Here is a 13,736-nt window from a genome sequence, read left to right as displayed (position 1 = left end):
CACACACTTCTTTTTTATTTTTATTTGTTTGTTGTGCTCGACTGTCCGCGAGGCACGAAAACGCCTGTGAATGAGTTTCTTAGTTTTGAGTACACTTACGAAAGAAATATAAAAACAACTATAAGAGTTATTGATTTATGATGCTTAGTTTTCAGTCAGTTCTGAGTATTATTAGTAACTACGCTCCAGTCCCTAAGCCTAGTTTTCAGAAATGCGAATCAGACAATTTACGTATTCTAGGCCGTAGCAGCTGCGACTTGGAGACACCAGCTATGGTCACTTTCCAGCCCGCTGTAGGATCACATCGGTTCGTCTTCTTCCTGCTGGTACTGTAACTGAGATTTGGCAACAAGGCGACGTATGTTTGGCAACTCTGTGATCGACGAGTTACTTCCTTGTGTGCACGGAATTAAGCCCCAAAGTTCACTTGACTTTACCTATCATTTCCATTGAATAATCTCAGTTATTATCGCTTGAGGTGTAACAAAAGATTGTAAACTTATGGTTTTCAGCCCAGGAAAGTCGTTGCAGGTGGAAATCGCAACCAATCTCGTCCTTTAAATAGCGGTTTATGAGTTCTAGTCACTATTGGCCTCGTAAGAGGAAGCTAAAACACATACCTCTTTGCAAGCTCTGTGGTAACGTGCCGACCTGTGAAAAAGCGTCCGTTATGGTTTGCAGTTCCAGTCTCACTGACTTCAACGTTTTTATCCCCTCTGTGAAAGAGCTACAAGCAGTCAGATCAAACATCAATAAGGAAATCGCAAGAAAATACTTTCAGCTCATAGTGCAATGGTGAAAAACTTACAATGCTGCACAACAGGAAACGCCTCTTTCCGCTGCTGACAAGCAAATTTTGGGTTTCTAGAAATACATAGCTATATTTATGAAATGCCACATTTGCATACCTCTTGAGTATGACACAGCATACCAAATAAACACAGACCTAATCAAAATCTAAGTGAGTAGTATTTTACTAATTCGTGTCGATAGAGGCATGCTTGTGTACAGATACTCAGTTTTATTAAAACAGACTTTCGTCGTAAGGTTATTGTGGGTAGTTTTATTCTTATAATACAATTCACAATTTTCGTAAGGTTTCCTTTAGTGTTGTTGAAGCAATAGTAAACATGAGAGCGAAATTAATCATCAACGATATATGCGAATTCTCTGATGTTATCTATAACAGTCTGACGATGCACATGAAGTTTATTGATTACATGCATGTAGAATACTTGTTCTGAGTTAAAGCTGTCAAACAATGTTTGAAGAAGAATAAAATGCCACAACCACACGACAGCTAATGTAGAAAATACTTTTCTGATGTATTTGGGCACGATGCGCTCTCCCCATACATAATACAAAAGCTTCGAGATGCATCTGCTGCCTGGCTGCCTATTAAACCTGAAAAGAACAAAATGTCACAGAAGTTAGCCCTTTTTCCACACGCGACAATTGTGGGTTGAGAAGTGAAGGGAATTATGTTCAAAGTTCCATTAGATCGGTAACTTCAGCAGACAGCAGAATTGAGTTTTAAAAAAAATTTAGCAGTAAATGCACTCGAACTCGCGACATCTTATCAATGGTGCACGACACTTACCATTATGCTACTAGCTGACACACAGCTACAACAACTCCAGAGCTGAACAACAATTCCTCCAGAACTTCTGCATACCACAGCGCTACGAGATAATGCAAATGGCCGGGTCTAGACTTCTGAGAGAAACAGTTACAGCTTTTCTTTTGCGCTGCATGACGCTTTTTACAAACACATAGCGCAATAGAATACCTCAAGTGGAAAGGAACACTTCATATTTAAATTTCTGCATCCTACACTGTTGGCAGTTCTGTGTAGGTGGCAGATACGTGATTTTATTTCGGTGATTACAAAATAGAGTCGAATGTGTGCACTGGGTAGCCGAGGCAGCTAGTTCATGGTGATTCGGTCAAGCAAGTAAACGAATTTACTGAACATGCTACAATTTACTACAGGGAACCTGTGTGTCAGAATTCTCATCCAGTGTGGCGCAATGGTGTTGAGATAGAAAAATGTGTCACAGAAAAGAGAATTTGGTGGTCTGTTGGACTGATGATAGGTTCTTATACCTATGGTCTGGGTTCGATTCCCACTTCTGTCAATGATTTTAGATAGGGAGAGAAAGATTCCATTGTCTTCTGGCTATACCAAGTGAAGAAGATATAATGGAAGTGTGGTCTGAAATTCACATTAAAGATGATTTTCTTTCTCTGCCAAGCAGACATCAGGTTGAACCACAATAAAGTCTGGAGTGGCGACATGTAGATTATCTGTCACCAGTAACCTTTCTTATACAAGTTATTTATTTCTAGTGACGCAACAAACGCTATGTATGGTCACAGGACACTTATTCCATCCTTTATCTGAGCTTCTGTGTCTCGATAAAATTGGTTCTGAACTGAGAATGCAACTCAGACCGCACTTAACGCGGAATTTGATCTCTTCGTGACAATACAGCTCGGCTACAATTTGTTGTTTGTTCAAAACTGCAGATTCCTCAACATCTCCACATATTACACGTGAATGGGTTCGAATCCTGGCCCGGCACTAAAAATTTCATTATGTATTATCAATCTCTAGCATGAGAACACCTATCTGCTGGTGGATAATAATATTGATTTTTAATGTTTTTTCATCCCTTGTCAACACTAACGATATCTGACGTTTTTGACTCCCAGTGGGACACAGAACTATTTGCGAGATCACTGTAAGTTCAAGATGTTATTCCGAGCTGCTGGTGGAGAAAAATTCGGTAGCTGACGTCTCTTTGCGTGTAGTCGACAACGATATGTGTGGGGCTCTATTTCCAGTGAGCACTGAACTCTTCGTCATATTATTTCTAGTTCAAACATGCTCACATGTCGCTGCTGGTGCAACAAACCCATATTTAACGTTCGTTTTCTCTAGAATATAACAGCGATAGGTGCCGGGTTGGAGTCCTGGGAAGGAAAAAATTAATGTTTCGTTTCAGTTAAAACATCTAGCTACTGCCGATAAAATCCGATATGTCACAGTTGGTTGTGCTTCGATATCAATCCGATTAGGTTCTGGGTTCGAATCCCTGTCCAACACAAAGCTTTGCCTCACGGCCTTTCAAGTAAGTTACTTATGAAGAAGCAATATTTAACATCTCTCGTAGTTCGTTAACAGGGACAATAGATGCTGGGTAGGAATTCGCGTCCGTTAAAAATGTTTGCGTTATGTAATTTAAAGTTGATATTTGTTAACTGATACTGTCTAAAATCGAGGTATATCACTCTCTGTATGCCTAATCAGGAATGACTGTTAGTTTGCGTCAGTCACGAAATCTTTGCTTAGTCTGCCTGACTTGGGTTTGAATCCATATGCAGAACGAGACGGTTCGTCGTGTCATTTGCAGTTCATACATATTCTCAACTAGCTGCTCGTGGATAACTTAAATTTTTAATGTCGTTTTGTGTTAAATAATAAGTACTGTATGTTACTTTGAAGAGGAAATCATGAATACGACGAACTTACAACGTGCATTACCTGTCTGACGTAATAATGAGAGTGGTAACATTTCAGGTATGTCATTTATTGTAATAGATGTGAGCTTACAAGCCTTAAGGACAGTCTTATCTGTGATAAGGTGTTCCCTGATACATGTAGCATCGTGGTATTACTTTACATCTTGAGTTACTGCGATACAGAGCAGTGTTTTCTAGTCGTGACATGTTAGGACGATTTTCAATAGTCAAACGAGTATACTAAGTAGCGATTAGAGGACCTGCTAGACAGCCGCGTTATGCCGGTTGCATGCGAATCAGGCGAAATGCAGTTCAGGTAGTTCGGATACTTTTGAGCACAACTGTACCTTTGTGAACTTATCATTTCTGAGAACGCATGCTGCTACAGCGAGATTACGTGTAAATACCACATTAATGCAATAAATGCTCAAAATGATTTCCGTCAATCTCAATGCATTTGGCAATACGTGTAACGACATTTCTCTCAACAGCGAGTAGTTCGCCTTCCGTAATGTTCGCACATGCAGTGACAATGCGCTGGCGCATGTTGTCAGGCGTTGTCGATGGGTCACATCTACATCTACATCTACATCCATACTCCGCAAGCCACCTGACATGTGGCGGAGGGTACCCTGAGTACCTCTATCGGTTCTCCCTTCTATTCCAGTCTCGTATTGTTCGTGGAATGGATTGTCGGTATGCCTCTGTGTGGGCTCTAATCTCTCTGATTTTATCGTCATGGTCTCTTCGCGAGATAGACGTAGGAGGGAGCAAAATAGTGCTTGACTCCTAGGTGAAGGTATGTTCTCGACACTTCAACAAAAGCCCATACCAAGTTACTGAGCGTCTCTCCTGCAGAGTCTTCCACTGGAGTTTATCTATCATCTCCGTAACGCTTTCGCGATTACTAAATGATCCTGTAACGAAGCGCGCTGCTCTCCGTTGGTTCTTCTCTATCTCTTCTATCAACCCTATCTGGTTCAGATCCCACACTGCTGTGCAGTATTCAAGCTGTGGGCGAACAAGCGTACTGTAACCTACTTCCTTTGTTTTCGGATTGCATTTCCTTAGGATTCTTCCAATGAATCTCAGTCTGGCATCTGCTTTACCGACGATCAACTTTATATGATCATTCCATTTTAAATCACTCCTAATGCGTACTCCCAGATAATTTACGGAATTAACTGCTTCCAGTTGCTGACCTGCTATTTTGTAGCTAAATGATAAGGGATCTTTCTTTCTATGTTTTCGCAGCACATTACACTTGTCTACATTGAGATTCAATTGCCATTCCCTGCACCATGCGTCAATTCGCTGCAGATCCTCCTGTATTTCAGTACAATTTTCCATTGTTACAACCTCTCGATATACCACAGCATCATCTGCAAAAAGCCTCAGTGAACTTCCGAGCCGGCCGGAGCGGTTCTGGGCGCTGTGGTCTGGAGCCGCGCGACCGCTGCGGTCGCAGGTTCGAGTCCTGCCTCGGGCATGGATGTGTGTGGTGTCCTTGGGTTGGTTGGGTTGAAGTAGTTCTAAGTTCTAGGGGACTGATGACCTCAGATGTTAAGTCCCATAGTGCTCAGAGCCATTTGAACCTTTTTTGAACTTCCGATGTCATCCACAAGGTCATTTATGTATATTGTGAATAGCAACGCTCCTATGACACTCCCCTGCGGCACACCTGAAATCACTCTTACTTCGGAAGACTTCTCTCCATTGAGAGTGACATGCTGCGTTCTGTTATCTAGGAACTCTTCAATCCAATCACACAATTGGTCTGATAGTCCATATGCTCTTACTTTGTTCATTAAACGACTGTGGGGAACTGTATCGAACGCTTTGCGGAAGTCAAGAAACACGGCATCTACCTGTGAACCCGTGTCTATGGCCCTCTGAGTCTCGTGGACGAATAGCGCGAGCTGGGTTTCACACGACCGTCTTTTTCGAAACCCATGCTGATTCCTACAGAGTTGATTTCTAGTCTCCAGAAAAGTCATTATACTCGAACATAATACGTCCAAAATTCTACAACTGATCGACGTTAGAGATATAGGTCTATAATTCTGCACATCTGATCGACGTTCCTTCTTGAAAACGGGGATGGCCTGCGCCCTTTTCGAATCCTTTGGGACGCTACGCTCTTCTAGAGACCTACGGTACACCGCTGCAAGAAGGGGGGCAATTTCCTTCGCGTACTCTGTGTAAAATCGAACTGGTATCCCATCAGGTCCAGCGGCCTTTCCTCTTTTGAGCGATTTTAAGTGTTTCTCTATCCCTCTGTCGTCTATTTCTATAGCTACCATTTTGTCATCTGTACGACAATCTAGAGAAGGAACTACAGTGCAGTCTTCCTCTGTGAAACAGCTTTGGAAAAAGACATTTAGTATTTCGGCATTTAGTCTGTCATCCTCTGTTTCAGTACCATTTTGGTCACAGAGTGTCTGGACATTTTGTTTTGATCCACCCACTGCTTTGACATAAGACCAAAATTTCTTAGGATTTTCTGCCAAGTCAGCACATAGAACTTCACTTTCGAATTCATTGAACGCCTCTTGCATAGCCCTCCTCACACTACATTTCGCTTCGCGTAATTTTTGTTTGTCTGCAAGGCTTTGGCTATGTTTATGTTTGCTGTGAAGTTCCCTTTGCTTCCGCAGCAGTTTTCTAACTCGGTTGTTGTACCACGGTGGCTCTTTTCCATCTCTTACGATCTTGCTTGGCACATACTCATCTAACGCATATTGTACGATGGTTTTGGACTTTGTCCACTGATCCTCAACACTATCTGTACTTGAGACAAAACTTTTGTGTTGAGCCGTCAGGTACTCTGTAATCTGCTTTTTGTCACTTTTGCTAAACAGAAAAATCTTCCTACCTTTTTTAACATTTCTACTTACGGCTGAAATCATCGATGCCGTAACCGCTTTATGATCGCTGATTCCCTGTTCGGCGTTAACTGTTTCAAATAGTTCGGGTCTGTTTGTCACCAGAAGGTCTAATATGTTATCGCCACGAGTCGGTTCTCTGTTTAACTGCTCAAGGTAGTTTTCAGATAAAGCACTTAAAAAAATTTCACTGGATTCTTTGTCCCTGCCACCCGTTATGAAGTTTGAGTCTCCCAGTCTACATCCGGCAAATTAAAATCTCCACCCAGAACTATAATCTACTCGAAATATTTTCCAAATTATCCTTCAGGTGCTCAGCCACAACAGCTGCTGAGCCAGGGGGCCTATAGAGACATCCAATTACCATGTCTGAGCCTGCTTTAACCGTGACCTTCACCCAAATCATTTCACATTTCGGATCTCCGTCAATTTCCTTCGATACTATTGCACTTCTAATCGCTATAAACACGCCTCCCCCTTCACTGTCCAGCTTGTCTCTGCGGTATACATTCCAATCTGAGTTTAGGATTTCATTACTGTTTACGTCCGGTTTCAGCCAACTTTCTGTCCCTAGTACTATATAGGCGTTGTGACCGTTTATTAATGAGAGCAGTTCTGGGACCTTTCTATAGACGCTCCTGCAGTTTACTATTAGCACATTAATATTGTTATTCCCTGTTGCATTTTGTCTACTCCTACCTTGCCGCGTCTCAGGAGGCGTCTTGTCGGGCCTAGGGAGGGAATTCTCTAATCTAAAAAACCCACATGTGCACTCCACACGTACTCCGCTACCCTTGTAGCCGCTTCCGGCGTGTAGTGCACGCCTGACCTATTCAGGGGGACCCTACATTTCTCCACCCGATAGCGGAGGTCGAGAAATTTGCACCCCAGATCTCCGCAGAATCACTGAGCCTCTGGTTTAAGACTTCCACTCGGCTCCAAACCAGAGGACCGCGATCGGTTCTGGGAACGATACTACAAATAGTTAGCTCTGATTCCACCCCGCGAGCGAGGCTTTCCGCCTTCACCGATTCCGCCAATCGCCTGTAAGAACTGAGGATGACCTCTGAACCCAGACGGCAGGAGTCATTGGTGCCGACATGAGCAACAATTTGCAGTCGGGTGCACCCAGTGCTCTCTATCGCCGCCGGCAGGGCCTCCTCCACATCTCGGATGAGACCCCCCGGCAAGCAGACAGAGTGAACACTGGCCTTCTTCCCCGACCTTTCCGCTATTTCCTTTAGGGGCTCCATCACCCGCCTAACGTTGGAGCTCCCAATAATTAATAAACCCCTCCCCCTGTGTGCCTGCTCGGACCTTGCTGAAGGAGCAGCCACATGTCCACTCACAGGCAGAGTGGGCGATGCCACACGGCCAGCCTCCACATTTACCCTCCGCCTCGTGCGCCGTGAACGCCGCTGAACCCGCCACTCCCATTGGGGAGAGGGTGGCTCAACCGCGCCCGGTACCTGCGAAGATGTCTCAACAGCAGGGACAGTGGGTGAAGCATGTAACACCTGGGGTGTACCATGCGACGCACCACACTCCCCACTGCCGCTACACTCCGAGGCAGCAGCCTGAAGACGGCTAATCGCGGCCATCAACACGCTCAGCTGTTCGCGAACAGTGGCCAGCTCCTCCTGCGTCCGTACACAGCAGTCACACATCCTATCCATCCTAAGGAATCAATTTACTGTAGAGAGTTAATCAACTTTTAACTAGACTGCTAATTCACTAAAGGCGGCTGATTGTTGACTAAACTGTGATTGCTAGCCACTTCTTGTAGAAAAGAATGAAAATAGCACTACCTGTCTGTGGACTGTATTCAAAACAAACACTAGCACTACTGGCACTGTGGCTGACTAAAGGGACTCTCTGACTGTATTCAAAACAAACACGAAATCTATGGAACACTATTACTAGCACTCGACAACTAAAGCTTCCTAAAAGCAAAAACACACGGAAGAAGAAGTGACAAGTAAGAAAAATACAGTTAATACTTAAATTAAGGTAGCTCGCTGCACAGCAGACGTGAAGCAGTCGGCAGTTACGACGACACAGACACTACTGGCAAATATCCTTCAACTTTCCCCACAAAGAAATCCGGGGACGTCAGATCCGGTGAACGTGTGGGCCATGGTATGGTGCTTCGACGACCAATCCACTTGTCATGAAATATGCTATTCAATACTGCTTCAACCGCACGCGAGCTATGTGCCGGACATCCATCATGTTGGAAGTACATCGCCATTCTGTCATGCAGTGAAACATCTTGTAGTAACATCGGTAGAACATTACGTAGGAAATCAGCATACAGTGCAACATTTAGGTTGCCATCGATAAAATGGGGGCCAATTATCCTTCCTCCCATAATGCCGCACCATACATTAACCCGCCAAGGTCGCTGATGTTCCACTTGTCGCATCCATCGAGGATTTTCCGTTGCCCAATAGTGCATATTATGCCGGTTTACGTTACCTTCGTTGGTGAATGACGCTTCGTCGCTAAATAGAACGCGTGCAAAAAATCTTTCATCGTCCCGTAATTTCTCTTGTGCCCAGTGGCAGAACTGTACACGAAGTTCAGAGTAGTCGCCACGAAATTCCTGGTGCATAGAAACATGGTACGGGTGCAATCGTTGTTGATGTAGCATTCTCAACACCGACGTTTTTGAGATTCCCGATTGTCGCGCAATTTGTCTGCTACTGATGTGCGGATTAGCCGCGACAGCAGCTAAAACACCTACTTGGGTATTATCATTTTTTGCACGTCGTGGTTGACGTTTCACATGTGGCTGAACACTTCCTGTTTCCTTAAATGACGTAACTATACGGTGAACGGTCGGGACACTTGGATGATGTCGTCCAGGATACCGAGCAGCATACATAGCACACGCCCGTTGGACGTTTTGATCACAATAGCCATACATCAACACGATATCGACCTTTTCCGCATTGGTAAACGGTCCATTTTAACACGGGTAATGTATCACGAAGCAAATACCGTCCGCACTGGCGGAATGTTACGTGATAACACGTAATTATACGTTTGTGACTATTACAGCGCCATCTATCACAAAGCGATAAAAGTGGTCCAACTAAAACATTCATGTTTCTTTACGTACTACACGAAAATGTAATAAAGAATGGGGGTTCCTATTTTAAAAAAACTCAGTTGATATCCGTTTGACCTATGGCAGCGCCATCTAACGGGCCAACCATAGCGCCATCTGGTTTCCCCCTTCAAGCTAGACGAGTTTCGTTCTTTGTAGTTTTTTCGTTTGATGCTAATTTCTTGAGATATTTGGCCCGATCACTATCAATGGACCTCCCTGTATAGTTCCAGAGATCTTTTCAAGTCTCAAAGATCTGTATGTATACAGACTCAAGCGGAAAATGAAAATTTGTACCTAGGCCAAGTTTGGAACCCGGGCTAACTGCTCATTAGGCGGTTGGGCTAACCACTATGCCACTATGGCACAGTCGCTTTGCAGAACTGTACGGACTACCCTAGCACACCACCCTCCTCAATCCAGATTCCTATTCACGACTCAACCCACTTGGTATTTCCTCTAAAGTCGAACAGCAACGTCTTGTGATCAGGATATCCCTGGTACAAGTTTTCATTCGTCGCTTCAGTCTACATATACACTCCATAGATGTCTGAGTCTTGGAAAGGTCTGTGGATCCATATAGTTTCATTTGATTAAAGCAATTATGGCTGGTTTTCAGTCAGGATGCCCCATTTCGTTCGATGCTGAGGTATTGTTCCAATACAGTTGGAGAGCATCTGCAATGCTCTTCGAATTTAGTAGTAGTAACAAGTGGACTGAAGCCTGAATCTGAATTTGAACTGGGGAGGGAGGCGGGCTAGGGTAGTCCGTCAGCACTGCAAAACCACTGTGCCAGAGTGGCGTAGTGGTTAGTGCAACTGCCTAGTGAGCAGGAGACCTGGGCTCGAATCCTAGCATTGGTACAAATTTTTATTCGTCTCTTCTGTCTACATTTATATATGACTAATGACTTTGTCGCCAACGGCCTTGCCGCAGTGGTAACAACGGTTCCCGTCAGATCACCGAAGTTAAGCGCTTACGGGGTGGGCTAGCAGTTGGATGGGTGACCATCCGATCTGCCGAGCGCTGTTGGCAAGCGGGGTGCACTCAGCCCCTGTGAGGCAAACTGAGGAGCTACTTGACTGAGAAGTAGCGCTCCGGTCTTGTAAACTGACATACGGCCGGGAGAGCGGTGTGCTGACCACATGCCCTTCCATATCCGCATCCAGTGACGCCTCTGGTCTGAGGATGACACGGCGGCCGGCGGTAACCGTTGGGCCTTCCAAGGCATGTTCTGACGGAGTAAATGGTTTTGTCACGGACCGGACGTTAAACTTCTCTTCAAACATCCCTTTGTATCGTGCAAGGCTTCACTCCTCCCCATCAGTTTTTCTCTGTACCCTTTTAACTCATTCTTACTGCCCTCCCCCTACTGCCCCCCTCGGTCTCCCGTTCATATTGCCACATGAGTCATGCCTTAGCACACGGGTGTCCAACCTGCGGCCCAAAACAGCTGCCAGTGCGGCTCATGAAGTCAGCACCTATTGCACGATAGGTAAAAAAAAAAAAAAATCCTACTGTGTAAAGTTATGATAAATTTAATTGGTTAAATTTGGAACTCCTCCCACACGACACCATTCTCTCAATGGTCCTTCCTTTTTTTCCAGTGGTTATTGCGGCCCGAAAAAAAAATGGACATCTATGGTCATCAGTCCCCTAGAACTTAGAACTACTTAAACCTAACTAACCTAAGGACATCATACAACACCCAGTCATCACGAGGCAAAGAAAATCCCTGACCCCGCCGGGAATCGAACCCGGGAACCCGGGCGCGGGAAGCGAGAACGCTACCGTACGACCACGAGCTGCGGACCAGATTTAGTTATAAGTTGGCACAGTGGATAGGCATTGAAAAACTGAAATATCCGGCACGGTAGCTCAGCATGTTCGGTCAAAGGGTTACGTGCCTTCTGTAATAAAAAAACTGTGTTAATTGATCATCAACGAACTTAAACGGATGTCTTACGACGTCCGCCCCGATCAGATGCAACGAACAAAAGCGAACAAAATAAAATTAAAAAAAAGTGAAAAGTTTAATTTTTTATTTTCAGACAATTATTATCTGTCCGTCCGTCCGTCCGTCCGATGCGAGGTAACTGCGCCGTAGTATGGGGACGCTACACCTAAACAAACATCGAAACACACGACGCCAGTCGACTACAGCGCACGGAAGAGAGAGTATTCCTGCTAACGAAGCTCCCTGGCTGGCAGTTGACTGTTCGCTACTTTGGACGAGAGTGCATTAAATACGTGAGATGTATTCCGTGGGCACTATGAATCCAGCAAATATAGCGGTCGCAAAACACAGACACAAAACTTATTACAGTGAACAGAGACGTCAATGAACGAACGGACAGATCATATCTTTGCGAAAATAAAGAAAGCAAACTTTTCACTCGAGGGAATAGTTGAACGAAGGACCTATCGTTCCGCAACTGCTCACGCTAACCACGGGACCACGGCGCTCTTGAGCTCAGACTCTCCTTGATGTTGCCTATCTTGCGCATGGACTACTCAGTTTGTATATTTTGCTTATTTTTTTCATAGTTCCACACACCTTCTTCCTGTTTTCTCGATTGATCTGTGTTCAGTTTTTCAAGGCCTATCCACTGTGCCAACTTATAACTAAATCTGAGAGGGGTGCGATGGGGAGGTTCCCCTGTAAAGCCATTTGAACTTTGTCGTAGAGTGCACGAGTTCCCAAGGACACTTGACCGCATGATTGGAGTTTGAATCGAGAAATCAACAATATTTCCGGCAGAGGGCGGAAGGATGAGAGACAAGGTATGTCCGCCTGTGTTATCGCGTTGCTGGGAATAGCGCGGCTGTGCGTGGGTTCGATCTGACTTCCAAATTCCTTACGCGTCGGTGGAGTGCACCGGGAAACGCGGAGGAACGGGCGGTCCGCCCACGAGGAGTGATTCACGGTTCGGGGTGTCGGTGGCCGGTGCGCCTGGTGCAGTTGCAGCCCGCGGCCCGCCGTATATATAGCGATGGTGGAGGGGGCCGACGCTCCGCCACGCCGCCGTAGTGTGCCGCAGGCTCGGCCGCCAGTCGCACGCCGGCCCCTGCTAGGAGTCGCACCGCCGCGCATCGCCACGCTCACGACTGACTACTGTGCGCTCGACCTCCGAAAGACGCGCAGCCACGGTGACCGGACCGGGATGCCCAGCGCCCGCCACTGAGCCAGCCGCACACGGACTCGGGATGACGCCGCCGCACGTCGCACGCCAGCCGCCGCTCCCGTCAGCGGCGCCACCGCGTCTGCCTCTGCCGTTGCCTCAGGTCAGTGGCGGCTGCAGCGCCTGGCCGTGCAGTTTCGGATCTTGCGCTCATTTGCAACAAGTCACCGATAGTCGTGGCAAGCCACTCAGACGGGAGTCGGTCGCCGGCTGTCGAAGCCTATTCGGTGCCTTTGCCACCACACAGTCTTCGTAGAAATGAGATCCTAGCGCTTTTAACACTCCTGCCTTTATTTTGGCTGTTAAAATCTGGAATAATCTGGCAGCATAACCTTTGACCCCTGTTGCCGTGACCTAATGTCATAAGTATCGATTTTGTCACGGTAACGAGATCTGACTGCTTAATAACATTATATTCAGAAAATACAGATCTTGCGATGATCAAGTTCACTATGAGTTTTAGTTTTGTTAAGTAATGTAATTTCGTGTAACACAATGGGAGACACACTACCCTCGTCCTACCCACATACTCGCGTCTAATCTAAACACAGGTTCAGTACACTTAAATAACGTCACACGTTATTGTACAAGGGGACTTAAAAAAAGTTAATTGCACATTGGTATCGCGGGCAAAGGAGCTATTATTGTCACTGCACTACACTTAAAAATGTCCAAATGTGTGTGAAATCTTATGAGACTTAACTGCTAAGGTCATCAGTCCCTAAGCTTACACACTAATTAACCTAAATTATCCGAAGGACAAACACACACACCCATGCACGACGGAGGACTCGAACCTCCGCCGGGACCAGCCGCACTGTCCATGACTGTAGCGCCCCAGACCGCTCGGCTAAGCCCGCGCGGCACACTACACTTAAAAGTGACACAGATACGTGACACTACGTTTCTACATGGTCACTAAGTATCCATAAACTTGTTACCGATACTTCTGTTCCTCGACGGTAGGAATGCGCTCCTTGGTCACGGAGGCCTTCGAGAGCAGCTTTGTGAACGTCCTCATTGTCTGAAAAC

General features: G+C 45.6%; 1 protein-coding gene across 1 annotated transcript in view; it reads left to right on the top strand.

Annotated features, from left to right (window-relative positions):
* The first annotated feature begins 12,573 nt into the window (after positions 1–12,573).
* The window catches only part of LOC124791989 (facilitated trehalose transporter Tret1-2 homolog), a 336,711-nt gene continuing 335,548 nt past the window's right edge, over positions 12,574–13,736 (top strand). Inside the window, exon 1 of the mRNA XM_047257902.1 lies at positions 12,574–12,807. Within this exon, the coding sequence (XP_047113858.1) occupies positions 12,730–12,807 (78 nt within the window). The 5' untranslated portion in view covers positions 12,574–12,729. The remainder of the gene's footprint in view (positions 12,808–13,736) is intronic.

Source organism: Schistocerca piceifrons, chromosome 1 (genome assembly GCF_021461385.2).
Source record: "Schistocerca piceifrons isolate TAMUIC-IGC-003096 chromosome 1, iqSchPice1.1, whole genome shotgun sequence".
In the NCBI taxonomy this organism is placed as follows: Eukaryota; Metazoa; Arthropoda; class Insecta; order Orthoptera; family Acrididae; genus Schistocerca; species Schistocerca piceifrons.
The sequence above is the reverse complement of the archived record's forward strand: the minus strand, read 5'-3'. Positions and strand labels throughout refer to the sequence as shown.